The sequence below is a fragment of the Gekko japonicus genome, unplaced genomic scaffold (genome assembly GCF_001447785.1).
Source record: "Gekko japonicus isolate JY-2015 unplaced genomic scaffold, Gekko_japonicus_V1.1 scaffold4125, whole genome shotgun sequence".
NCBI lineage: Eukaryota > Metazoa > Chordata > Lepidosauria > Squamata > Gekkonidae > Gekko > Gekko japonicus.
The window spans coordinates 1-27790 of record NW_015172674.1 but is presented as its reverse complement, the minus strand read 5'-3'; the positions used below and the strand labels follow the sequence as shown (position 1 = coordinate 27790).

Genomic DNA, 27790 nt, shown 5'->3' with positions numbered 1-27790 from the left:
GGTGTCCTCCTGGCCCCACTGCTGGTCCTCCTGATGGCACCTGGTATTTCTGGCCACTGTGTGACACTGAGTGTTGGACTGGATGGGCCATTGGCCTGATCCAACATTGGTTTCTCTCTTATGTTCTTATAGGAACTCTCAGTCTGGGGCAAGGGATGCTCTGTATTCCTGGTGCTGGGGGGGGGAACAGTGGGAGGGCTTCTGGTGTCCTCCTGGCCCCACTGCTGGACCTCCTGAGGGCACCTGGTATTTCTGGCCACTGTGTGACACAGAAGAGTGTTGGACTGGAGGGGCCACTGGCCTGATCCAACATGGGCGTCTCTTCTGTTCTTATGTTCTTATTTGGTGGGCTCTGTAACTCATGTCCTCTCCCCAGTCCTGTTTGTAGACTTTGGCAAGTGGGACAGAAATCATCCATCCCTCCATCCTCAATCCCAGCAGTGGCTCCCCGGCTCCCCCTGGTGCCCCCTACATTTCTCCTTGGCTGACCCCAGACCAGTGTTCCCTCTAAACTGAGTTAGGGTGAGCCAGCTCACCGTTTTTTAGCCACCGGCTCACACACTCTTGTCTTAGCTCAAGAAGGACGGCTCCAGAGCAAACGTATTTATGCAGTAGCCAAATCGCTCACTCACAATTTTAATACCAGGAGCTCACCAAGTAGAACTTCTGCTCTCAAGACTCCACAGCTTAGAGGGAGCATTGCCCCGTACATTTCTCCTTGGCTGACCCAAGACCAGTGTTCCCTCTAAGCTGAGTTAGTGTGAGCTAGCTCACAGTATTTTAGCCTCTGGCTCACATATATTTGTCTTCGCTCAGGAAGGATGGGGCTCCAGAGAAAACTAATTTATGCAGCATCCAGATTGCTCACTCACAACTTTAATGTCAGTAGCTCACAAAGTAGAATTTTTGCACACAAGACTCCACAGCTGAGAGGGAGCATTGCCACAGACAGTCCCACGTGGCCAATAACAGGGAAAAGAGCTGCCCTCTTTCCGTCGGCCCCCTCTGTCCCCCCCCTTCCCTCTGGAGTCAAAGGGACTCAGCTCCTGAGAGAGGAAGAGCATGAGGCTTCATTCTGGGCGTGTACAGAATGCTGCAGGGACTAAGGGAGTGGCCAGGGCTCTCCCCTCAGAAGGAACTGTGTGCGTGTGTGGGTGGGTGTGGGTGTCCCCAGGTCCTTTTACCCTGGATGCTGCTACCCCCATGTTATGTCCGCTGACCGCCACCAGGGGCCAGCGAACACCCCAGAGCTTGACTCTGGAAGAACAATGGGGACTAGGCTCCTGGTCTCTCCACTGGGGAACCAATGGGCACCGTGGCGGGAGATTTAAACCCACCAACGGGACCTAGGGGGGCGTCCCCAGGTGTGTACATAGTTGGCCAGCCGGCCGTGAGTCTTTGTCTTTTGTGGTGTAGCAGTAAACCATGCTGATCACTACATCGGTCTCAGTGCGTCTAACGCACGACACTTCACCCCAACCACGACAGCAACATACTTGCACAGATGTGTGAAAGGCACCCCCTTCCCCTCACCTCCTCTGCCCGCCAGATGTTGGCATTCCAGAGGGCAGGCTTGGAGGATATTGTTCTCTGCACACCCCGAGTCGGTGGAGGGTGTCCTGCCTGCCTTTAAAGGGAGTCTCGTGTGACACATGATAGGGTTGCCAACCCCCAGGTGGGGCCTGGAGACCTCCAAGAGTTGCCACTGATCTCCAGACGGCAGGGATCAGTTCCCCTGAAGGAAATGGCCGCTTTGGAGGGCTGATATTCGCTGTCATTGCCTGTCAATTTCATTTCCTCCCCTGCCCCCCTTTCCCACCGCTGCCAACCCACCACGTCCGAGCCCGGCAGGGTTGCCAGTTTCCTGGAGGAAAAGCCGTCCCTCCAATGGAGGCCCGAAGGGATGTCCTTTACCAGGGGGGTGTTGTCCACCCACCTTCCTGCAATGGGAAGCTTCAGCCGGCCTCCTCCTCCTCACACTCCTCTCCCGTTCCTAGCATGCCCTGAGATGTGGGACACATGCCCCGAAGCAGAGAGCCAGTCTGGTGTCCTGGTTAAGTGCACGGACTCTAATCTGGGAGAACCGGGTTCGATTCCCCCACTCCTCCTCCACTTGCACCTGGCTGGATGGCCTTGGGCAAGCCGTAGTTCTGATAAGAGCTGTCCTTGAAAAAGAGCCGTTTCTGTCAGAGCTCTCTCAGCCCCGCCTCCCTCACAGGGTGTCTGTCTGTTGGTGGGAGGGGAAGGGAAAGGGGTTTGTAAGCCTGTAGTGTATGCTGACCACCACCAGGGGCCAGCGAACAGCCAGAGCTTGGCTCTGGAAGAACAATAGGGACTAGGCTCCTAGTCCCTCCACTGGGGAACCAATGGGAACCATGGCGGGAGATTCAAACCCACCAATGGTGACCAGGGGTGTGTCCCCAGGTATGTATATAGTTGGCCTGCCGGCCGTTTGTTCCTTGTTCTTGTTGTGTACCAAATAAAGCGTGCCATGCACCACGTCGTCGTCGGTCGTTTATCCATGCGGCAACCCACTACATAACAAAGCCGCTCTGAGACTCTCTTGTGTAGTGAAGGGCCCGTCCAGTCCAACACTCTGTGTCACACAGTGGCCAAAAACACCAGGTGCCCTCAGGAGGTCCAGCAGTGGGGCCAGGACATTAGAAGCCCTCCCACTGTCGCCCCCCCCCCCAAGCACCAAGAAGACAGAGCATCCCTTGCCACAGACATGAACATGAGAGAAGCCAATGCTGGATCAGGCCAATGGCCCATTCAGTCCAACACTCTGTGTCACACAGGGGACAGAAATACCAGGTGCCCTCAGGAGGTCCAGCAGTGGGGCCAGGACATTAGAAGCCCCTCCCACTGTCACCCCCCCAGGCACAAAGAATACAGGGCATCACCTGCCCCAGAGTCCCTATCTATTCCTTGTGGCTAATAGCCACTGCTCTGCTCCATATGCTTATCCTATTCCCTCTTGAAGCCGTCCGTGCTGGTACTTAAAGATACACACACACACATCACAGGGCCAATGAGAGCAGGGAAGAGGGCCGGGGCGTCTCAGAGCCCACCAGCTCGTTGCCTTCAGAGACGAAGGGCACCCTTCCCAGCCCTGGCCTTCCTGTTCACACCGAGAGCCCCCGCCCAGGAAGGCCCAGCTGGCGGGCGTGTAGAGCCAGCCTGCAGCCTGGGCCTCCCGAGAGAGAGGGGCTCAGCCAGTGGGCACCGTGGCCTGCCTGGGCCGTGGTCCGGCTGTGGCAGAGACCCCCTCCTCCTTCCCCAGCCTGCACCTGGCTCCGTTGGCAGCAGAGACAGAAGGAGGATCCCCAGGCAAGGGGGGTGGCCGGGGGCCCTCTCTCGGCTTGCCCAATGTCTGCCCACGGCTGGGCAAGGACAGCCCCTCCAGGGGGGGCAGGCCTGCCCCCTCTGCATCCCTCCCCATAGCGTGGGATGCCCCGCCTCCAAAGCAAGCAGCGAGAGTTTCCTGGAAGTGACTCCCCCCCCTCCATCGGGATAAAATTCCCAGGGACTCTGCCCCTCCTGCAAGGGTGCCAGTTGAGTAGGAAGAGGCGCTCTTCCCACTCTGAAGGCAACTGAAAAGCTGGCTGGCAAGGTGGGTGCAGGCAGGCAGGCAGGAGCCCACAGGTGGGCCACTCTTCCCCCAGTGGATCCTCAAGCAGTTGGGGCCCTGGCTTGGAACCTGGGCTTTTTTGGTAGAAAAAGCCCAGCAGGAACCCATTAGCATAATAGGCCACACCCAACAGCAGAAACTCATTAACATAATATGCCACGCCCCTGACAGCACAGCTCATTAGCATATTAGGCCACACCCTCGTGTTACCAGAAGTGTGGTCATCCAGCCACACCCACCTTTTGCTTCTTATTCTGTTTACTTTGTTGTCAAAACTCTGGGCTTTTTTTTGTAGCAGGAACTTCTTTGCATGTTAGGCCATACACCCCTGATGTAGCCAATCCTAATGAGTTTCTGCTGTTAGGTGTGGCCTATTATGCTAATGAGTTCCTGCTGGGCGTGGCCAATTCAGGAGCCAGCCCACTTCCTTCCTGTGTGTTCCTGCCCAAAAATAGCCCTGCTTGGAACCAACACTTCCTCTAAGCTGTGGAGTCTTGTGAGCAAAAATTCTACTTTGTGAGTTCCTGGCATTAAAGTTGTGAGAGAGCAATTTGGATACTGCATGAATTAGCTTGCTCTGGACCCACCTGGATCTGTCCCAAATCTACTAAGGATCCATTTCCTGGGGCCACTCCGATCGAGCCCCTATACAAACAATGCCGGGCAGACTGACAGATCCCCTATTTTGAAATAGTTCTGCACAGCTTTTTTGGTAGATGATGGCTCCAAGAGAGGGCATTTGTTTGCCTTTTGTTTTTGAGTTGAATTGAACCCAAATAGGAAGAAAGAGAAAGCTTCTTCGTTTCAAGTCAGAATCTTTTCAGTAGGACAAATAAGGCATCTCGGTCAGTCCTTGTGGTTGCATATCTTTCACTGAATGGCATTTGATGGCGATGGATTTGCTCTTTGGTTTGCTGCTTTCACCTTTGCGCATGGTTATGCAGGCCTGCTTGTCTTCAAACAAGATTATTGGTTTGGGTTCCTGTTGGGATTCTTATTAAGTAAGTCAGCAGAGTAAATATTAAGAGACTGAGTTTAAAATATAAGAGTTTACTATCAACCTAACATGGGGAAAAGGTACACAAGATATGAAAATAAGATCGATGGTCGTTTTGCAAACACAAGAGTCACATTACTTAAAAGAAAAATATCTTTACTACAAAACAAAATAAAGCATGGGTAGGGTACTTTGGATAAAAGGAATAAAACAAAAGTTTACATGCTTACAGTCACTTTCAGTACTACTTGCTAAGAGCTACATCTTTCTATCTTGGCTTCTAGCAAGGGCTTCCTGTCTGTTTCACACAAAGAGCCATAAAGCTTGTGAATACATGAATGCTAGATCAAAGCATTTCCACAGACACGTTGTTAGTTGACCAATACAAAGGTTACAGGTCACTTCATTAGGTTAAGCAACTCCCTCAAACTTTCCTGCTGTAGAATATATTATGTAACGTAACATCCTGTTTCCTAACAAACAACATTTAACTCTGTAATGACTGAAGTGTAAGCAACTTGAAACTCCAACAAGTTTGCTCTGGAGTCATCCTCCCGGAGCTAAGACAAAAATGTGTGAGCTGGAGGCTAAAAAACTGAGCTAGCTCACACTAACTCAGCTTAGAGGGAACACTGGTCGCCAACTCACCATGTCAGTCTGGAGAAACAAAACACAGTTAGTCCCCAGGGGCACTTTTAAGACCAACAAAGTTCTAGTCGGAGCATGAGCTTCCATGTGCACGCACACGGCTCCAGATACAGACCTTTTTTTTTAAGTACCCGAAGGTACGTATTTATTATTTTCTTATAATCCTAAACACAGACATAAGCCACTACAACAAACAACATATAAACCAAGAGATTTGTTACAGTTTGTTGCTACACCTAATCCATCGCTTCATTATTCTCTAATATTTGTTAGTATTCTCTAATTCCATTATTATATATATTACTACATACTCAAATACTATTTTTGCTATCTTTAACTCCATTCACATTATACCAATCATATAGTCTCTTCCAAGTTTTTTGAAACGTCCATTTCTTCGTACCTCTTATTTCCATAGTTAATTTATCTATTTCCGCCGCTTTGGTGTAGTGGTTAGGTGGGTGGACTCTAATCTGGGAGAACCGGTTTGATTCCCCACTCCTCCGCTTACACCTGCTGATGTGACCTTGGGTCAGTCACAAGCTCTGGCACAGCTGTCCTTGAAAAAGAGCAGTTTGTGTCAGAGTTCTCTCAGCCCCACCTACCTCCCAGGGTGTCTGTTGTGGGGAGGGGAAGGGAAAGGAGTTTGTCAGCCGCTCTGAGACTCCAAGTGAAGGGGGGGGTATAAATCCAATCTCTTCTTTTCTTCTTCTTCTTCTAAAAGTTTATTAATATATTCCTGTTTAGTTGGTGTTTCTTGAGTCTTCCAGTATTTGGCATATAATATCCTTGCCACCATTGACATACAAACAATCAGGTATCTATCAGTTTCCTCAAATTCTTTCGGAAAAATATTTAACAATAGCAATTCTGGAGTAAAGGGGATATTACATCTTATTATTTTTTCCATTATACAGTGCACCCATTTCCAAAAAATGTTTTGAAACATCACATAACCACCACATATGGTAAAATGTGCCTGTCTTGTTTTTACACTTCCAACATTTATCTGCTCCAGATACATACCTGAAGAAGTGTGCACGCACACAGAAACGTATGCCCAGAATTAAACTTTGCTGGTCTTAAAAGTGCCACTGGACGCAAAACGTGTTCTATAGATTCAGGACAGGGAAAGGAAAGCGCTTCTTCCCACAGGGCACAACCTTAGTCAGTGGAACTGACTGCCACAGGATGTGGGGTGGGGTGGGGTGGGCTATTCCTCGGTGGCTTCTGGTGGGATCAGGCAAACTCATGCACCATCCGTGTTTGTCAGCCACGGCCTTTGAGTCAGCTCCGGTTGGTGTGCTAAATGGGCTTTTTCTTGGTGATAGATGATATAGCTGCATTTATCAATGTTCCCTCTACACTGAGCTTAGTCTTTGTGGGGCTGCTTTTGAAGACTGTTTGGAATAACTCAGAATTGGGTCTTTTTTTGATAGTCTCCTGTCATCTCCAGGCACCAGGCAAAGGAAGTGGTTGTTTCGCTGGTTTGACTATTGCGTAGTCAACGGGTTTCTGCTGGATTATTTGGCGTCACTCAGCTGCTGACCTCTTTGTGGTTTTAACTCCTTCCCTGCACACCTTGAGAATTGCTTTTTTGATGGAATTGTTAAACCGGATTGTTTGTTTTGTACCCTTTCCTACTTTTCAAATATGCTACTTTTTGTTTGGACTCCTAGTAAGGATACAGGTTTTATCGGCACCTACTTCTTTTTTTAAAACAACAACAACACAGTGTTGTATTTCTAATGCTAAGAATGGGCTGGCAAAGCCGTCTGCGATGCCAACTCCCTGCCAGGTGCCCACTACACCTCGCCTTGCGCGCACACACATGCACACACCGCTTTCCTCCAGGGCTTGTGGAGCTCTTTGGCCGAGTTTTCCTTATGCTCTATCCCCAGAAAAGATGCTGCCCGCAAGGCCTGGATCCTGGATCCCTCTGGAGACTATTACTCCCGGTGGCTCAACGTCATGGTGGCCCCCGTCATGTACAACTGGATCATCCTCATCTGCAGGTAAGGCCTGGGGAGAGGGGAGGCTTGGCTTGGTGTAGCCACTTTGGTGTGGTGGTTAAGTGCGCGGACTCTAATCTGGGAGAACCGGGTTTGATTCCCCACTCCTCCTCCAGTTGCACCTGGCTGGGTGACCTTGGGCAAGCCGTAGTTCTGACAAGAGCTGTCCTTGAAAAAGAGCAGTTTCTGTCAAGAGCTCTCTCAGCCCCCCCCACCTCACAGGGTGTCTGTTGTGGGGAGGGGAAGGGAAAGGAGTTTGCAAGCCGCTCTGAGACTCCTTTGGGTAGTGAAGGACAGGGTATAAATCCAATCTCTTCTCTTCTTCTTGGGCAGAGCCAGTCTGGTGTCCTGGTTAAGTGCGCAGACTCTAATCTGGGAGAACCGGGTTTGATTCCCCACTCCTCCTCCACTCGCACCTGGCTGGATGACCGTGGGGACAAGAGCTGTCCTTGAAAAAGAGCAGTTTCTGTCAGAGCTCTCTCAGCCCCACCTACCTCACAGGGTGTCTGTCTGTTGTAGGGAGGGGAAGGGAAAGGAGTTTGTAATCCGCTCTGGGACTCTCCCTTGGATAGTGAGGGGCAGGGTATAAATCCAATCTCTTCTTCTACCTCCCAGGGTGCCTGGATGTTGTGGGGAGGGAAAGGAGATTGTCAGCCGCTCTGAGACTCCTCTGGGTAGTGAAGGGCCATGGGGTATAAATCCATCCTCCTCCTCTTCTTAGAGAGCCAGTTTGGTGTCCTGGTTAACTGCACAGACTCTGATCTGGGAGAACGGGGTTTGGTTCCCCACTCCCTCCACTTGCACCTGGCTGGATGACCTTGGGCAAGCCCTAGTTCTGACAAGAGCTGTCCTTGGAAAAGAGCCATTTGTGTCAGAGCTCTTTCGGCCCCACCTGCCTCCCAGGGTGCCTGTTGTGGGGAGGGGGAGGGAAAGGAGTTTGCAAGCCGCTCTGAGACTCCTTTGGGTAGTGAAGGACAGGGTATAAATCCAATCTCTTCTCTTCTTCTTGGGCAGAGCCAGTCTGGTGTCCTGGTTAAGTGCGCAGACTCTACAGCTGGGGGGGGCCCCCCCTGCCCCCCCCCCCACACACACACCTTTGCCTCCCACTATCGGCCTCCAGCAAGGACCTCCGCGTCTTCTGTGCCCCAGAAGGAAACCCTCGTGGCAGCTCAGAGCCCCCTCCTGTGGGGTGGGGAGGAGAGGAGGGAGGGGCCGTGGGGGGCGGCAGGCAGCTTCCTGAGCGCGCGCAGAGTGCTCTGCCTGCCGCCGTGCCTGGTCCGACGGCTTGACCCGATGGCCAGTCCTCTGCTCCGCAGCTTCTCCACCAGAGTGCCCACGAGGGGATACCCGCTTTGCCCGGGCACGTCCAGAGGTCTACGAGGGGGGGGGGGTTCTTTCCCCTCTTCTAGGGACTCAGAGCTCCTTTTGTTCAGACCAACCAAGAGAGCAGGACGCCAGTTTGGTGTCGTGGTGAAGTGTGCTGCTGGCTCTGACCTGGGAGAACCGGGTTTGATTCCCCACCGCCGCCTCCACTTGCAGCTGCTGGATGACCTTGGGCAAGCCGTAGTTCGAGGACAGTCCTCGAAAGAGCTCTCTCAGCCTGTTGTGGGGAGGGGGAGGGAAAGGAGATTGTCAGCCGCTCTGAGACTCCGAGTGAAGGGCGGGGTAGAAATCCAAACTCTTCCTCCTCTTCTTCTTCTTCTTTGGAGAATTTTGGAGTTTTGGGAGAATTCTGGAGAACTTTGGAGTCCTCCAGAACTCCCAGGGTGGGTGTTCCAGAAGCCCCCAAGGAGGCCCGTCTCCCTCTGGCCGGGCTCTGGGGGCCACTGTCTCAGCCTCCTGCGCGGAATCCTCCGCTGACTCCCACCGCCTTCAGAGGTCTTCCTTCGTCAGCCTTTGCCCTGGCACGTCCAGAGGTCTACGGGGGTTCTTTCCCCTCTTCTAAGGACTCAGAGCTCCTTTTGTTCAGACCAACCAAGAGAGCAGGACGCCAGTTTGGTGTCGTGGTGAAGTGTGCTGCTGGCTCTGACCTGGGAGAGCCGGGTTTGATTCCCTGCCGCCGCCTCCACTTGCAACTGCTGGATGACCTTGGGCAAGCCGTAGTTCTGTCAGGGCTGCTCCCTCCAGGACAGTCCTTGAAAGAGCTCTCTCAGCCTGGCCTACCTCCCAGGGGGTGCTTGTTGTGGGGAGGGGGAGGGAAAGGAGATTGTCAGCCGCTCTGAGACTCCAAGTGAAGGGCCGGGTAGAAATCCAATCTCTTCTTGGAGAATTTTGGGAGAATTCTGGAGAACTGGAGCCCTCCAGACTCCTTACCAGGGTGGGTGCTCAAGACACCCCCAAGGAGGCCCGTCTCTCTCTGGCTGGGCTCTGGGGGCCGCTGTCTCAGCCTCCTGCGCGGAATCCTCCGCTGACTCCCGCCGCCTTCAGAGGTCTTCCTTCGTCAGCCGTTGGCGGTTTGTGCTCAGAACGGGGTGCCTTCCACAAAAAGGTGCCAGGCCAGGGATGCCGTGGGATGCCAGGATTGCCAGCTTCCAGGTGGCGGCTGGAGATCTCCTGGAATTAAAACTGACCTCCAGACGACAGAAAATGGAACCATGTCTGGCATTATGAACAATGCTCCCTCTAAGCTGTGATGCCTTGTGAGCAAAACTTCTACATTGTGTGCTGCTGGCATTAAAGTTGTGAGCGAGTGACTTGGCTACTGCATAAGTTAGTTTGCTCTGGAGCCCTCCTTCCTGAGCCAAGACAAAAACGTGTGAGCCGGAGGCCAAAAAACTGTGAGCTAGTTCACACTAACTCAGCTTACAGGGAACGCTGATTATGAACCCGCTGATTTCCCTCCCCTTCCCCAACGCCTCCCTCCCCAGGCGCCACCCCCAAATCTCCCGGAATTCCCCAACCCAGAGGTGGCAACCAGGGTTCCCTCTAAAAGCCGAGTCACACTGTGTGAGCTAGCTCACAGTTTCCTTAGCCTCCGGCTCACACATTTTTGTCTTAGCTCAGGAAAGAGGGCTCCAAAGCAAACTCATTGATGCAGTGGTCAAATCGCCCGCTCGCCACTTTAATGCCAGCAGCTCACAAAGCGGAATCTTTGCTCACAGGACTCCACAGCTTAGAAGGGAGCCTTGGTGGCCACCCTCTGCCAGCCACGCCCTGTGCCCCCTTCTGCTGTCCACAAAGCGCTCTTCACAGGATGCTGAGGAAGAGGCCTGAGGAGCGGCGCGCGTGTGCCAGGGCGGATGAAGGCCTGAGCGGTCCCCCCCCCCAGTCCTTGTTAGCCTAAAGGAAGAGTCCTTGACAACTTGCTGTGCCTGCACACTCCGACTGCTGGTCTCTTGTCAGGACCCACAGCCAAACAACGGAGCACACGCTTCCAGGAAGGTTTTACTTTTATTGAAAAGCCATAGATGCAATAACAGGAACACTGTTAGAAATGGCGGGCTTCCTATGTGCCTAATAGGATATAGGGCATTCGTATGCGCCCCCCACCCCCCAAGTACTAGCCAATTAGATGGGCTCCCACGTGCGGAAAGCAGGAATAGCCTCTAATGGTAGCAAAAGCTGGGAATCATAAAGATCCCACGGAAGGTAGACACCACACTCCTCCAGTACCTCTTTACAGATAAGCGTTGCAGCTGGGAAGCCATTAAGTGCATGGGAAGGAATGCATAACAATCAGAACGTCTCTCTCTATGCATGGCAGCTTAGCTGACATCTCTGTAGAAGGCATTTGGATTGGGGGGGCCCCACAGGTGTGGCTACCGACTTCCCCCCTCTTTTAAGGAGGTCCCACCAGACTCAGACTTGGGAGGGGCACCCTTTCCCGAGTTCCAGCACCCACAAAACAGAGCCTGTGTTTCTGAGAGGAAGGAAACCAACGGAGGTGCCTTTGGGACTGCCATAAGAACATAAGAGAAGCCAATGTTGGATCAGTCCAACACTCTATGTCACACACAGTGGCCAGAAATACCAGGTGCCATCAGGAGGTCCACCAGTGGGGCCAGGACATTAGAAGCCCTCCCATTGTTGACCCCCCCCCAAGCACCAAGAAGACAGAGCATCCCTTGCCCCAGAGCCCCTAGCTATACCTTGTGGCTAATAGCCACTGATGGACCTCTGCTCCATATGCAAATGAGCGGGCAGAGGGACAGCCTCCTGGACCTTATTTCTTGTTGGGTCCGGGGGGGGGGGCTGGAAATGCGCTGGACTCTGCGGGTTGAGTCAAGAGGTGTTGCTGTTGCTGCGTCCCTCTCGTCCGTCTGCTCCACAAGAGAATTTTGGTGCCCTTCCCCTTGGCCTTCCATGGACATCTTTGATCATCCCCCTTCCATGGACATCTTTGATCATCCCCCACACACATTCGGTGGGGGGCACGTCTCCAGCCACCCCCAGACTTGATGGCGTGGGACTTTCTCACAAGCCCTCCTCCCCCGAGCCCCCTGGGATTGTCTGTGTCTCAGAAGGAGGCGTTCCAGCAGCCAACCAGGTGAGGACTTGTGGAGTTGTGCCACACTGGCCATGGGGGCAGGGAGGCCGGTGTGGCCCACAACTGCTGTCCCAGCCATGCTGGAACGTGGCCTCACGTGAGAGGATTTGTGGCTCAGCTTCCTCCCCATCTCAGGGGGTGGGTGTTGCGACGTTCAGTGTTCAGGCTGTTGGATCCGTCCCACTTCCAGTGGCGGGCACCTGACGGTGGGGGCTTTGGGGGGGCGGCAGGGCAGTTGGCGCCCTGGACGGCCCGGCGCCCTAGGTCAGACACTAGCTGGCCTAGTGATAGAGCCGGCCCTGCACCTGACAAGCCCACCGATGCCACGTAGCCATGTCTGTCTGGTGTCTAGACAGAAACGTGGCCAGCTCTGTCCTGTTCTCTCCGTGCAAAAACACATCCAGCCACGGACAAAGGTGTGGGTGTGTGGGCCTGCAGTGGTGGTCGCTGGCACTGATGGCCGTGCGTGTTCCTGACTCGCCCTTCCTGGGCCTCCGCATCCCTGTGCGCACAGAACCTTCTGCAGGAAGGTCACCCGGGGCCCAGTCTTGGAGGGAGGGCTCCTCCCAGGGGAGAGGGAGTGGCGCTGCTCCCTCTCCGGAGGCTGGGAGGTCTCCTGCTGCCGCCTGGATTTTTCTGCCTGCCGCGGCTCCTCCCGCGTGGCCATGCGCTCTCCTGTGGCCCTGTTGCGGCCTCTCCTCACCACCATTCCAGTCCTTTGGGGTGTGCTGCCAGAGGAGGGGAGGACCTCCCCCCACCCTGATGCTTTGCAGGAGGCGCCACAAGGCAGCGTTGGCCCACGGAGGGGCTCGTGGGGAGCAGCCGTAGAATCATAGAATCATAGAGCTGGAAGGGCCCTCCGGGGTCATCTAGTCCAACCCCCTGCAAAAGGCAGGGAATTCACAAATGCCTCCCCCACCACGCACCCCCACAGTGGCCTCTGTTCCATGACCAGAAGATGACAAAAAATCTCCAGGATCCCTGGCCAAACTGGCCTGGAGAAAAATTGCTTCCTGACCCCAAAAGAGGGTTGGAATCCAAGTCTTATGAGGAAAGGCTGAAAGAGTTGGGTCTGTTTAGCCTGGGAAAGAGAAGGCTTAGAGGGGACACGATTGCAGTCTTCAAGTATTTGAAGGGCTGTCATGCAGAAGATGGAGCAGATCTATTCTCTCTGGCTCCAGACTGCAAGACTAGATCTAATGGGTGGAAATGACACGGGAGTCGTTACCGGCTAAATATCAGGAGAGACTTCCTAACGGTAAGAGTGGCTGAGCATAAGAACATAAGAGAGACGCCAACGTTGGATCAGGCCAAAGGCCCATCCACTTCCTTTTATCCGTTCTAACCCGACCGCTCAGCAATTTCATGGAGTGCCCACGGGTTCTTGTATTGTGAGAAAGGGAGAAAAGTACCTCTTTCTTTACCTGCTCTTTCCCATGCATAATCTTATAAACCTCGATCATGTCACCCCTTAGTCGTCTTTTCTCCAAGCTAAAGAGCCCTAAGCGCTTTAACCTTTCCTCATAGGGAAAGTGTTCCAACCCTTTTATCATTCGAGTTGCCCTTTTCTGCACTTTTTCCAAAGCTATAATATCCTTTTTAAGGTGTGGTGACCAGAATTGCACACAGTATTCCAAATGAGGTCTCACCATTGATTTATATAGGGGCATTATTATATTGGCTGATCTGTTTTCAATACCCTTCCTAATAATCCCCAGCATAGCATTTGCCTTCTTTATTGCAGTCACACACTGTCTCGACATTTTCAGTGAGTTATCTACTACAACTCCAAGATCTCTCTCTTGCTCAGTCTCTGCCAGTTCAGACCCCATCAATGTGTATTTATATTTAGGATTTTTGGCTCCAATGTGCATCACCTTGCACTTGGCCACATTGAACCCCATTTGCCATGTTGACGCCCACTTGCCCATCCTTGACAGATCCCCTTGGAGTGCCTCACAATCCTCACTGGTTTTCACCACCCTGAACAACTTCGTATCATCCGCGAATTTAGCCACTTCACTGCTTACTCCCATCTCCAGTGGAGCAGTCTGCCTTGGGAGGTGGTGGAAGCTCCTTCACTGGACGTTTTCAAGCGGAGGCTGGGTGACTCTCTTTCGGGTATGTTGTAGGTATGTAGGGCTATCTTTTGACCATGCTCCTGCAGAGTGCAGGGGGTTGGACTAGATGACCTCCAAGGTCCCTTCCAACTTTAACATTCTATGATTCTAAGTGGCGTTCGGCATTTCCCTGGGCGTGGAAGAAAGGGCCACAAGAATTAAGCACTGATGCTTCAGCCCTTCCTGCCCTCCCTCTCACGAACTGCCTCAGTTCACAGAATCAGCATGGCTGTCAGGTGGGGCCATCCAGCCTCTGCTTGAAAACCTCCCAAGAAGGAAAGCCCACCACCTCCCGAGGAAGCCTGTTTTAACCGACTCCGATCCCTGCGCAGCTGCCTTGGAGCCCCAGTTCCAGGAGGAGGGCAGGACAGGAAGGGAGACGTACTGCAGCAGGACCTTGGGGGGGGGGGAAGCCAACCCCACAGCCTGCAGGCGGGAACATTTCGGGGCGGAGGTCTGCGCTGGGTCAACCCCACCAGAAGAGAGCACCTGCCCCCAATTTGCTGGGAATTGGCCAGGAGGAGTCCAGCATCCTTCACCCTGGCAGGATTAGGTGGGTGGGGAAATGGCTGCTGTTTCCAGCTGTTGGGCTGGGAGATGGCACTGCCCCTCTGGTCTGTTTTCTCCCTGGGTTAGAGCTCAACGGGGGTCTGGAATCTTTCATGCCTTAAAACATGTCTATCCCATCTTCCGTCATGGTTCAAGGTGGCTTACAATGGCAGTGAAAAACATTTTCTGTTAAAAACAAAAAAAAGGGTGATCCCTTCCAAGAGGCCTGCCTTTCACCCCCCCCCTCCAAAAGCCCCAGCAAAGAGACAGGCCTGGCAGCACCTCCTGAATGTCGGAGGAGGGGGGGGCTTACCTCTTCAGCGAGCCCCTCCCACAGAGCAGGAGCCACGAGGGGCAAGGCCAGACGGGGCACTCTGAGCGGCGGGCGGGAGAGCCAGCAGATGGCTGCCTGATGAGTGCAGTTAGCACAGAGGGACCAGTGGAGGGAGACGGACTTTTGAACAGGTGCATTTATTTACTTTGTCCAGAAAGGGCCGCTCAAACCTCGGCTCGCCTGTAAGCCCCGCCAACATTTATTTTATTTTCTATTTATTTTATTCGTTTGATTTATACCCTGCGCTTCCTGTTGAAGCGGGCTCAGGGCGGCTTACATAAAATGTACATAACTACAATTAAAAGCATACATAAAACATCCAGGAAGAATCAGAAACCATTTTCGAAGTTCCAGAAACAATTAGAGTGCAGAGCGGAAATTCCTAAAACCAACCGTACCACTACTTAGGAATTAGTCCTGTTGGTATTCTCAACTGGCTCAATTTTGTTGTTGTTCAGTCACACAGTCGAGTCCGACTCTCTGCGACCCTATGGACCACCTCACGCCAGGCCCTCCTGTCTTCCGTTGTGCTCCGGAATTTGCTCAATGTCATGTTCGTTGCATCGATAACACACTGTCTAACCATCTCATCCTTTGCCGTCCCGGTCTTCTTTGACCTTTGATCTTTCCCAGCATCAGAGTCTTCTTCTCCAGGGAGTGCTCCCTTCTCATTTGGTGGCCAAAGTATTTGAGCTTCAGTTTTATTATCTGGCCTTCCAGGGAACAGTCAGGGTTGATTTCTTTTAGGATTGACTGATTTGATCTCCTTGCAGTCCAAGGGACTCTCAAGAGTCTTCTCCAGCACCCTAGTTCAAAAGAATCTATTCTTCGGCGCTCGGCCTTCCTTATAGTCCAACTCTCGCAGCCATACATGACTACTGGGAAATCATTCTAGTTGCCCTTTTCTGCACTTTTTCCAATGCTATGATATCCTTTCTAAAGTGCGGTGACCAGAACTGTACACAGTACTCCAAGTGAGGCCGCACCAGCGATTTATACAGGGGCATGATGATACTGGCTGATTTGTTCTCAGTTCCCTTCCTAATAATCCCGAATAGGTTTCCTTTCCAAACCCTTTGCCGGGCAGTTCATTTATTTCTTTTATCATGTCATGAAATATGTGTCGCTGTTTAATTATGAATTTGGAAAAAAGAATACGAAAGAGAAGCCAGTTCCCCCAAAGCTGATGTATGAACCCGATGAGATAAGCGCCTCCCTAGATCTAGACGGCATATTTGTCCTCATTAAGGCCAGCAGTCCTTTCATCAGATAAGAGTGGAGACGCCTGGTCTGGCCGCCTTCTGTGCCTTCATCCTGTTCCAAGAGGAAATGAAAGGTGCACCTCTGCTGATTAAGGTTTTCCTCCAAATGTATTCTTCTGTCCCAGAGATGTTATATTAAGTTAATTTACCTGTTGACATCATGTTCCAGTCTCTGTGGATCCAAAGGGAAACCAACAATCCTGTTTCCAAAGCTTAGCCTGCAAACTCCCTGCTGAGGCCAAAAGATTATTTATGCTTTTGAACTGACCCCTGCGAATCCCCTCTGAGGAACAGGCGTGCACTGAGAGGCCCTGGCAAGAAATGTAGGCCGTCTGACCTGGAGAAAATGCTTGGGGGTGAGGCGGTGGGAGGGTTGCTGGTTTGGGGCCGTGGTGGTTGGTGTTCCACACACCGTTGCACCTCTAAGAGAGCTGAGATTGTCGGTGACCTCTGGAACAAGTCGGCCAGGAATCAGGGGTTCCATATTCCGGGGTGTGTGTGTGTGTGTGTGTGTGTGTGTGTGTGTGTGTGTGTGTGTGTGAAGACATGCTCTTCATTAGCAGGTGTGGATTCCTTTTCCACTGTGGCCGTTAGCTGTCTCCTAGCCGTGCGCCATAGTGTTTAATGGTGTCACTGGTTCAATTTCGTGGAAAAGCGGTGTGTTGTTTTTAAATTAGTATATGCACAAAGTTCCCACAAAGCCCAGGCCCGAATAAAGGTTAATCGCTGTGGGAAAGTCAGACCTTCAAGGGAATTGATTGTGGAGATTATGGGAACAAAGGCCCAGATTTACAAACCCACAAATGCCACATTCGTTGCGTCTGTTGCGTCATACAGAAGCGTGATCAAATAGTGACAGAGGGCAGGCTTCCATTCCCTTGAACTCAGGAACAGGGTGCTTCACGCCATAACCACTCTCTTTTCCTGACATGCAGACCCCGCCCCACGAGATCTCTATGGGGACTCTGATGTATGGGGGGGGGGACTACTCAGTGTGGACAACTGGCGTGCTGAAGGTTGCCTGCCAAGGAGCCTGCTCCCCGGACAGGCCAATGGCCTTGTCGTCTCATTGGCCAGCAACGAGGGTGGGAGATTTGGTGGGAGAAGATGCAAGAAACAGAAACAGAGAAGCCCACAAACATTTCTGCTGCAAAACTATGTCCTGAGAACAGGCAAAGAGGATGAGGGAGGAACCCTAAGACAGGCAGGCAAACATCGGAAGGCCGTTCAATGCATCAGAAACTTATCACCTGAGGATCACAAGACAGAAGCAAACTCAGGAGTAGATGAGGTGAAGAAGGGACAGAGAATAATAGAATGTGAGAGTTGGAAGGGACCTCGCAGGTCATCTAGTACAGCCCCCTGCACTCTGCAAGAGCATAGCTGAAAGATAGCCCTACAACATACCCGGAAGAAGGTCGTCCAGCCTCCGCTTGAAAACGTCCAGCGAAGGAGCATCCACCCCCTCCCGAGGCAGACTGTTATCATTTGGAATACTGTGTGCAGTTCTGGTCACCACACCTTAAAAAGGATATTATAGCTTTGGAAAAAGTGCAGAAAAGGGCAACTCAATTGATAAAAGGGTTGGAACACTTTCCCTATGAGGAAAGGTTAAGGCGCTTAGGGCTCTTTAGCTTGGAGAAAAGACGACTGAGGGGTGACATGATTGAGGTTTAAAAGATTATGCATGGAAAAGAGCAGGTAGAGAAAGAGGTACTTTTCTCCCTTTCTCACAATACAAGAACTCCTGGTGGGCACTCCATGAAATTGCTGAGCGGTCGGGTTAGAACGGATAAAAGGAAGTACTTCTTCACCCAAAGAGTGATTAACACTTGGAATTCACTGCCACAGGAAGTGGTGGTGGCTACAAGCATGGATGCCTTCAAAAGGGAATTAGATAGGCATATGGAGCAGAGGTCCATCAGTGGCTATGAGCCACAAGGTATAGATAGGGGCTCTGGGGCAAGGGATGCTCTGTCTTCTTGGTGCTTGGGGGGGGGCGACAGTGGGAGGGCTTCTAATGTCCTGGCCCCACTGGTGGACCTCCTGATGACACCTGGTATTTCTGGCCACTGTGTGATACAGAGTGTTGGACTGGATGGGCCTTTGGCCTGATCCAACATTGGCATCTCTTATGTTCTTATGTTCTTACTGTTCCGCTGCTCAACCACTCTCACAGTTAGGAAGTTTCTCCTGATATTTAGCCGGGATCGACTCCCTTGTAATTTCCACCCATTAGATCTAGTCTTGCAATCTGGAGCAAGAGAGAATAGATCTGCTCCATTCCCCCCCCACACACACACACCTGATCACAAACTTGTCCACCTGGAGAACCTCTTTGAAGGACAGAAGCAAAACCCGAGGCAGGAGAAAGGGCAGGTGCTCAGTGCTGGTGCTAACCTGAGATCAACTTGGTGCCTCTCAATGCTCCCTCTAAGCTGTGGAGTCCTGTGAGCAAAACTTCTACTTTGTGAGCTCCTGGCATTAAAGTTGTGAGTGAGCAATTTTGCTACTGCACGAATCATTTTGCTCTGGAGCCCTCCTTCCTGAGCGGAGACAAAAATGTGTGAGCCGGAGGCTAAAGGACTGTGAGCTGGCTCACACTCACTCAGCTTAGAGGGAACACTGGCACCTCTCTGTTGTGCCGCTGAGAAGCCGGTCACGTTCATGGAAGCGAGATTCAGAAGGAAGCAGAAAAGCACCCAGTCGTTCCACAATCTCTCTCCACCTTCATCCCACCCCTCCCCCAAGGAGCTCAGGGCACCATTCACAGTTCTCGACCCCCCCCTCGACCCCCCCATTTTATCCTCACAGCAACCCTGAGACGGAGCGAGCGGCCCAAGGTCATCCAGTGGGCTTGGGGGCTGACTGGAGACTTGAACCCAGAGCTTCCTGGTCCTAGGTACTAACAGTACAGCACACCCTCTAGATGCCGCAGGGAGCCCATTTGTGCCACCGTTCCCACCGCCTGTGCACAGCTGGGAGAACAGAAGAGCAAGGCGCCCTCTTCAGAGGGGGAAGGGGGGGCCTGGGCCGCAGGGCACCACGGACAGCGACACACACCCTTGTCCGAGCCCCTCGGGACAACCTTCCTTCCCAGCAGCGCATTTTTCCTTGCTGGGATTTGGTGGCATTAGGGGGACAGCCTGTATGAAGAGCGTAGGGCCCGCAGGCCACGATCCCTCCCTTCGCGCGTGCCCCCCCCCCCCCCCCCCACCGCTCTGCCCTCTGTCTTCTCCCAGGGTTCCTGGAACAAGGGATCCTGATTGGCGACCGGTCCCAGATCTCTCGGGGCTACGTGCGCTCCTCCTGCTTCCTCTGGGACCTCCTCTCGGTGCTTCCCACGGACCTCTTGTACCTGTGGCTGGGCGTGGGCGTGCCGGCGGTCCGGGCCAACCGCTTCCTCCGGACCCCTCGGCTTTTCGAGGCCTTTGACAGGATCGAGACCCGCACGGCCCACCCCAACTCCTTCCGCATCGCCAAGCTGATGTTGTACATCTTCGTCACCATCCACTGGAACAGCTGCATCTACTTCGCCCTCTCCAGCTTCATCGGCTACGGGGCGGACGAGTGGGTGTACCCCAACACCAGCGTCCCCGGCTTCGACACGCTCGTGCGCCAGTACCTCTACAGCTTCTACTTCTCCACGCTCATCCTGACGACGGTGGGTGACACGCCGATGCCCCACCGGGAGGAGGAGTACCTCTTCATGGCCGCCGACTTCCTCCTGGCGGTCATGGGCTTCGCCACCATCATGGGCAGCATGACCTCCGTCATCTCCAACATGAACCAGGCGGACGCCGCCTTCTACCCCAACTACGACCTGGTGAAGGGCTACCTGCACGCGCACCGCGTCAACCGCCGGCTCCAGAACCGCGTGGTCCGCTGGTACCAGCACCTGCAGATGGAGAAGAAGATGACCAACGAGCTGGCCATTCTCCAGCACCTGCCCGAGCGCCTGCGAGCCGAGGTGGCCGTCAGCGTCCACCTGCCCACCCTCCGCAAGGTCCAGATCTTCCAGAACTGCGAGCAGAGCCTGCTGGAGGAGCTGGTGCTGAAGCTGAAGCCGCAGGTCTACAGCCCCGGAGAGTACGTCTGCAAGAAGGGCGACATCGGGAGGGAGATGTACTTCATCCGGGAGGGGCAGCTGGCCGTGGTGGCGGATGACGGGGTGACCCAGTACGCCGTCCTGGGAGAGGGACTCTACTTTGGGGAGATCAGCATCATCAACATCAAAGGTAGGTAGGTAGGTGGGTAGGTGGCTGGGTGGGGGAGGGAGGGAGGGCGGGGCTCCCCCATCCCTTGAGGGCTGAGCGACATAGGAGGAAGACCCTGATCTCCCAGAGTGCTTTGAAGCAAGGCACTCTGCCTCCTGCCACCCACAACTTATCACAAGCACACAAGAAAGCCTTGCTGGTGGTAGACCACGTCACGGGCACTGGGCACTAGGGCCTTTGTAGAAAGATGAGGTAATGGAGACCCCCCACACACACACACACGCACTCTCTCTCTCGCTCCCTCCCTAGGACAGGGGTGTCAAACATGTGGCCCGGGGGCCGGATCAGGCCCCCGGAGGGCTTCCATCAGGCCCGCAGTGGAACTGGCCATCTCCTGCTTCCAGTTCTGCTGCTGCTGCATCATCGCTTGCTTCGCCAGACTCTCTCACTCGCTCAGCAATTTCACGTCCTAACCTGGGTCTGAGACTCAGAACTTTGAGCATGAGATTTCTGTGGTGAATGGCAATACATCAAAAGTAGGTTTGCAGCTTACAGAACTAAGGTTTTAAGCGTGTTTTTATTTTAAGTTAAAAAAAAAACCCTTTGTGTTTGCGTCCTTTATGAAGTTTATCTCTCTGCTACCTGGCATTACATTTTATGACACACACGGCCCGGCCCAACAAGGTCTCATTTATGTCAGATCTGGCCCTCATCGCAAATGAGTTCGACACCCCTGCCCTAGGATATTCAAGGCATGCAGGTGAATTTTCCCACCCGTTTTCTGAGCAGCCAAGATGGCAGCCCCTGCCACAGCTCCATCCAGGCAGGGGCTTCTGTTGTGTTCCCCCTCCTGGAGCAGGGTGAGGCCAGAGGCCAGGGGCAGTGGAGCCAGAAGGGAGGGGCAGGCAGGGGGGACGGACATTCTCCCAGCAAGACCTCTTGGCCTGCCTGGCCAGGCCTTCAGCAGCCTGGCAGCCATTCCCTGCGCCCTGGAGGGAAAAAGGGAAACATAACAGAAACGTTGAGCTGGAAGGTACACCCAAGGGTCATCTAGTCCAGCCCATGGAAGAAATGGCCACGAGAGCAGAGCCCTACCTCACCCCTTCCCTGCCCTCCCTTCTCATGATCTGCCTACATTCACAGAATTCACAGGATGTAGGCAGGGCTCAGCCTGGCGATCCCCCCCCCCCGGTACCCCTGGGCCACCCACGGCGGATTCCTGCAAGCCGTCCATTCCTGCAAGCCCTCCACTCTGCCCCTCCTGGCCTCCCCCTGCATAGCCAGCCCTGCCTTGAGGGGGGGTGGGCTGGCTCTCCATTCTCTGTTTCAGCCCCCAAACCTTGTTCTCTCCCCCCCCCGCCCCCCACCGCCGGGTCCTCCAGGGAACAAGTCGGGGAACCGGCGCACGGCCAACATCAAGAGCATCGGCTTCTCGGACCTCTTCTGCCTGTCCAAGGAGGGCCTGAGGGAGGTGCTGGCGGAGTTCCCCAACGCCAAGTCCGTGCTGGAGGCCAAGGGCCGAGAGATCCTGCTCAAGATGGACAAGCTGGACGTCAACGCGGAGGCCGCCGAGATCGCCCAGCAGGAGGAGGAGGAGCGGCGGACGGCTGCCCTGGAGGAGGGCCTGGACGCGCTGCAGACCAAGCTGGCCCGGGTCCTGGCCGGGCTGGAGTCGAGCGCCTTCAAGATGGCCCTGCGCCTGGAGCGCCTGGAGTGGGAGACTCGGGACTGGGGGGACGAGGAGGGGGAGGAGGAGCAGGAGCCGAGCAGGGCGGAAAGCACGGAGCCATAGCCCGACCCAAGGAAGCCACTGGCGCTGCCAAGCGTTTGCCCCGCTGGCCGCTAAGCCACGGTCCCTGCGGGTGCGGTGCCGGGCATTCCCCCCCGCCCCGACTGTGTGTGTGTGTGTCGTCCCCCCCCCGCGGTGTGGTTCGCTCTCTGAGGCGGCTGCCCCACTTTTGACCGAGCGCCTCCTCCCTGCACGGGAAGGATCCGGGCCTCGCCTTCTTTCTCCTCACTGCTTTCAGGGTGGAAGGATTTTACGAAGTAAATTGAAAAGGCATTGAGTCACGTGAGCTCCACTCCCCCAGATCCTTAGTGGAACAGCCGGGGAGCGGTGGCACAGGGGATTTATCCTCTGGTTAATACATCTGAGCTGAACAGAGCTGCTGTCAGTTCTAGCCCCGCGCTGGTGTGAGCTACCAGCCTTGTCCCCAGCTTGCCGTCCACCCAGCGGTTCGAAAGCTTCGGCGAGTAGATAAAATGGGTACCACTCCTTAGAGAGGGTGGGCACACTAAACCCCCCCGTGGGGGAGGTGTTAGCCAGAGAACGGAATGTCCAGCTTGTAAGACCAAAAAGCTGCCCTAGAAAGAACTCTTCGGCATCAAAGAAGCCTGTAATGGGCCGTCCGGCCAGGCGATGGCAGGGCTGCGCTGCAACTTGAAGCAGTCCGGCGGAAGCTGAGGATAGCTGACGACATCAAGCCACGCTGAGGGGAAAATGCCTTTGGAACACGTCTGACCTTACAGCTGAACAAAACTCCCCATCGGCTGCGAACGTGTGTGATTTAAAGATTATAGGTTGTCCTCCCTTACCCCTTGAATCATTGTTAGTCCCGTGGGTAATGGAGTAACTGTAAATCGCTCAGAGCCAGCAAGCTCTGCAGGATTGAGTGATTAATAAATTGAAAGATTTATTTATTTATTATTTATTTAACAGCCCAGACCAAAGTTCACCACTGGGAGCTGAGGCCCTGCGTGGCGGGAGGGGGGGCATTTTCTCTCCCAGTCTCCTCCCAGGCCGCCTTGAGGGGGTGTCCTGTACTGAGCCGGGGGTGTCCCAGAGCAAGTTCCCAGAGACTGGCTGAGCTTGTCACTCCAGAACAATAGCCACCTGGGTGCTGGGAGGCGGCCAATCAGGAGTTAATGGTTCAGTACTTGTCCCTATAGTACAAATGTGGGCTTTGCATGCTATTTAAACAGGGCCCTTTCTGTCAAGGGCTCTCTGAGCCCCGCCTACCTCACAGGGGGCGTCTGTCTGTTGTTGTGGGGAGGGAGAGGGAAAGGAGTTTGGAAGCCCTCTGAGACTCCTTTGGGTAGTGAAGGGCCATGAGGTATAAATCCAGTCTCTTCTTCTTCCTGCCTGCCTGTCTTGTTCCTGAAATCACTAAATAAAGCCGAGCTGTTTCACTGCCAGGTGTCTTGAAACCAGTGTTTTACACTGGCGGCGAGGATGCTAGGAAACTGCATCCTGCTTTGCCAGTGGGTGGTCAGCTCCAATGCCAGGGGTCCAGACCCCCAGGCTTTGCAAAATGCCTGTCCCAGTACCCCTTCCTGGGGCTTTCGGTCACGGAGGAGAGGAACGGCCTTGCCTTCGCTCCTAAGCAGCCAAAGAGTGCAGCAGAGCAATCGGCGGCTGGACCAGGGAGTAGGCAGGCAGACAGGAGTCATTGGAGGGATCTCCCCCCTCCCTTCTCAGAGACCGGGGCCAGGAGGACGGGCCCGGGCCCGTGTGAGAGGAGACCGGAGGAGACGGGGCTTACCGGGAGAACAGAGTGCAGAGACGCTGCCGACGGCGGGGACAGGTTCCCCGGGCTTCCCGGAAACGGCCACTCCCCTGGGCTTGCCCATTCAGGGCCAGATCACGCAGAACGTGCAGGAGGGCGGGACTGAGTGGACGACACCCAATAGGGCCGATAGGACAGGTGGGGGACAGGGGAAGAGCCCAGTCAGGTACTGGGAAAGGAAAGGGGAGGGATTACCTCAAGGCTAGAGGGGGATAAAAGGAGAGAGGCCAAGAGGACCGGGGAGGATTTCGGAGGCGACTGGCTCTGTCGGTGAGAGAGAACCAGACGCGGCTGTCGACCCTGAGGAGCGGATGGCTGAGAGCGACGTAACTCCCCCACCCCTCCATATCTGAGGTTCTTGCTTCTCTCCACTACCGACCATCAGCAACCATGGCACACGCCCCTCCAAAGCTAGGGGACACCCCCAGGCGTGACATGTGCCTTTCGTCCCGCTGAAGCAGGGGTGGGCTTCTGCCAATCTCCAGCCGATGCCTTTCTGCATGTAACTTAAACCCGTTGCTTCGGGTCCTCTCCTCTGCTGCCCACTGGAACGGCTCCTTGCCCTCCTCCTCCAAACGACAGCCCTTCAGATATTTAAGGAGAGCCATCATGTCCCCCCCCTCAGTCTCCTCTTCTCCAAACTAAGCATTCCCAGGGCCCTGTCGGCTATGCTGCCATGATGTTTATGGGCAAGAGCGCATCTGCTTGAACTGTGTACCAACTGCTGCCGCATTCCTTCGCCTTTATTATCTCTGACCTTGCAAGCTGCCCGTGTAGCGCCTTCCCATCATGTACCTGTGGGATTAGTTTCGATTCCCAGCTTTGGCTTTAACGGCCTGGGGCCCCATTCTCCCACACGCGGGAGTCAGGCCAATTGGGGGTTGGAAGTCAAACCGGATGGATGTTGGTACCGCGGCAACAAACTTTTTGTCCCACATTCCCTACGGGGGGAAGTATTGAACGCGGTACATGGCTCGAAATTGGCCGGTCACCCCGGGTTTGTTAAGTCCTTGCAGCTGCTGCAAAGACAGTTCTGGTGGCCACAGATGTCAAAGGATTTGTCAGCATGTGTAAAATTTTGTCAAACTTGTGCCATGCGCAAATCCAGACCGGGTGACCCCCCGGGATTGCTGCAACTTCTCCCGACTCCAAGTCGGCCGTGGGAGGCGATCTCCATGGACCTTATCACGGATTTACCCCCCGAGTAAGACTATGTCGGTCATTTGGGTTGCCGTGGATTTATTCTCTAAGCAAGCACATGTTGTCCCTTTCGCTTCCCTACCCACGGCAAAAGCCCTGGCGAAAGCTTTCTTACCCCACGTGGTCCGCCTACACATACTCCCGGCTAAAGTAATTTCCGATAGGGGGCCCCAGTTCATTTCCCGATTCTGGGGGGAGCTGATGAAGCTTATGGGGGTTGAACATGCGTTAAGCAGTGCCTATCATCCCAAGACTGATGGACTGTTGGATCCCCAAGCATCGAGAATAAATCCACGTTTTCAAGAAAAGCAAAATTTATTTCAAAGCGTTGAAGACATACTCAAACACGTTCTTTGTTAGAACTGGGGATACACAGTTAGGTCAAGCATAATAAAGGAAATTCAAACAGATACAGATCCAATGAATAGCATTCCCGCTGGCGGGCTAATGAAACGGTTGCGCGCCCAGTCCATGGGAACCAGGCAGAACATCAGACAAAACACAGGTGCAGGACTCATGAGAAAAGCAATAGGCAAGCATTACAGCATCTTCTCCCCCACACAACCTCCAGCAGTTATCTTGTGCATTCCAACGCAGGAGCAGGATGATAGAAAACAAGCCGGGTGCAACAGGGAAAGGATATGTACACAGAGGTCACAGAAAACAGAATGGCAGCTTGCTGACATACTGCCCCCCTTAAAATACACTTACAACACACCTCCCGGGTCGGGCGGGAGATCTCCCGGGCTGGGCGGGAGACCTCCCGGTTTGTCCGGGAACCTCTTGTGGAAACTACGGATCAGGTAAGGGGCCCGAATATCCCCTTCTTCCACCCATTCGCGGTGCTGGGGACCGAAATCAACCCATTCGATAAGGTACCAGAGTTTACCACGTTTCAATTTACAATCAAGGATATCAGCGATCTCAAAATGTTCATCCCCTTCCAAAATGACAGGTGGAGGAGGAGTAACTGCTGGTCTCCAGGGAGACGGGCCAGGATCCTTCTTCAACAGGCTCATGTGAAAAACAGAATGCAGAGCACGTAAATTCTTAGGCAAAACAACATCAACCGCCACATCATTTATGACTTTACGCACTTTGAATGGACCAATGAACTTCCACCCCAATTTCCTGCTAGGTCGCAGCATCTTAATGTTCTTGGTCGAGACATACACAAGATCCCCAGGTTCTGGCCCCCCCCCCCCGCATTATGATCTAGGGCGAGGAAGGTTTTGAAATCTCGAAGATCTTGGACTCTAAAATCAAACGTGGGAAATTGTTTTACTTGGTGGAATGGCATGATTTTGGACCCCAGCACCATGAATGGGTGGAAGTGGGGGGTATTGGGGCCCCTAAGTTGTTGCGCATGTTCCACCGGGAGTTTCCGGAATAACCGGGAGACCTCCCAGAATGCCTGGGAGGGGCTGACTTCTGGGTGGGCAGAATGTCAGCTATGCTGCCATGATGTTTATGGGCAAGAGTGCATCTGCTTGACCTGTGTACCAACTGCTGCCGCAGTCCTTCGCCTTTATTAGTATCTTCCCATCATTTACCTGTGGGATCAGTTTCAATTCCCAGCTTTGGCTTTAACGGCCTGGGGGCCCATTCTCCCACGTGCGGGAGTCAGGCCAATTGGCCTAGGAGTGTGGGGGGGTGCATACGAATACCCTATATCCCATTATGCTTGTAGGAACGTAGTGACGATGTTACTGCCTCTATAGCTCTTAAAGGTAAAGGTAAAGGTTCCCTTGCTCGAAAGCCAGTTGAATCCGACTCTAGGGTTGCGATGCTCATCTCCATTTCAAAGCCGAAGAGGAGTTAGTGGCAGGAGCTGGAACTAGAGACGGGAGCTCACTCCGTCATGCGGCACACTCGGGTCTCGAACTGCTGAACTACCGACCTTCCACAGCCTGCAGTTCAGCGTCTTAACCATTTGAGCCACCGCAGCTATAGCTCTTCCAATAAAGTATAGCCTTATGATAAGCATGTACTCCTTTGTTTGGCTGTGGGACCTGACAGGCCCTCCTCAGCCTTCCCTCGTAGGGCTCTGTCTCCAGACCCCTGATCATCCTCGTCGCTTCCTTCTGCACCCTCTCGGTTTTGCCCACACCCTTTTCAAGCTGGGAAGATCGTAAAAAATGAGCAAAGAAACATCACTAAAAGCAGACACTGGTGCTGGCCTCAAAACCAGTCCCGATTCACACAAGCAGGGATCTTTATCAGTTTGGGATGAGATCTGTGAACTGCACCCTCTCGGTTTTGCCCACACCCTTTTCAAGCTGGGAAGATCGTAAAAAATGAGCAAAGAAACATCACTAAAAGCAGACACTGGTGCTGGCCTCAAAACCAGTCCCGATTCACACAAGCAGGGATCTTTATCAGTTTGGGATGAGATCTGTGAACAAAGATGGTGCCGAGATGCCAGCCTGGCCTCCCGCGTGCCGGTGGCTGTTGGGCTCTGTCTTGGCGGAGGGGAAGGGGTGTGCCCGGGGGCCCCCAGCCTCCCCCCCAAAACACCTGTCTGGCAGCCCAGCCGGGTCCACCCCACTGCAGCTCCCGTCGGAAGGCCAAGCAGAGGCCGGGAGGAGAGAGCAGGACCAACTAGGCGCCATCTCTTCCGGGGGGGGAGCCCCACAGTGGTGGGGGGAGGGGGCAGCACGCCAAGCAGCTCATCTGGGGGGCTGCCAAGAGCCAGGGTGGGGTGAAGGGTTTTCCCCTGCACCCCCCCTCCCCGGACCACTTCCCCGCTGAAAATGCACACACACACA

The 27790-nt window shown here is 53.9% G+C and overlaps 1 protein-coding gene across 1 annotated transcript in view; it reads left to right on the top strand.

Moving 5' to 3' along the window:
* Positions 1 to 22048, top strand: part of CNGA4 (cyclic nucleotide gated channel alpha 4) — a 22628-nt gene extending 580 nt beyond the window's left edge. The window contains exons 2-5 of the mRNA XM_015421755.1: positions 7178 to 7291; positions 11749 to 11774; positions 19282 to 20277; positions 21639 to 22048. Coding sequence (XP_015277241.1) covers positions 7178 to 7291; positions 11749 to 11774; positions 19282 to 20277; positions 21639 to 22048 — 1546 coding nt within the window. The remainder of the gene's footprint in view (positions 1 to 7177; positions 7292 to 11748; positions 11775 to 19281; positions 20278 to 21638) is intronic.
* Positions 22049 to 27790: the final 5742 nt, after the last annotated feature.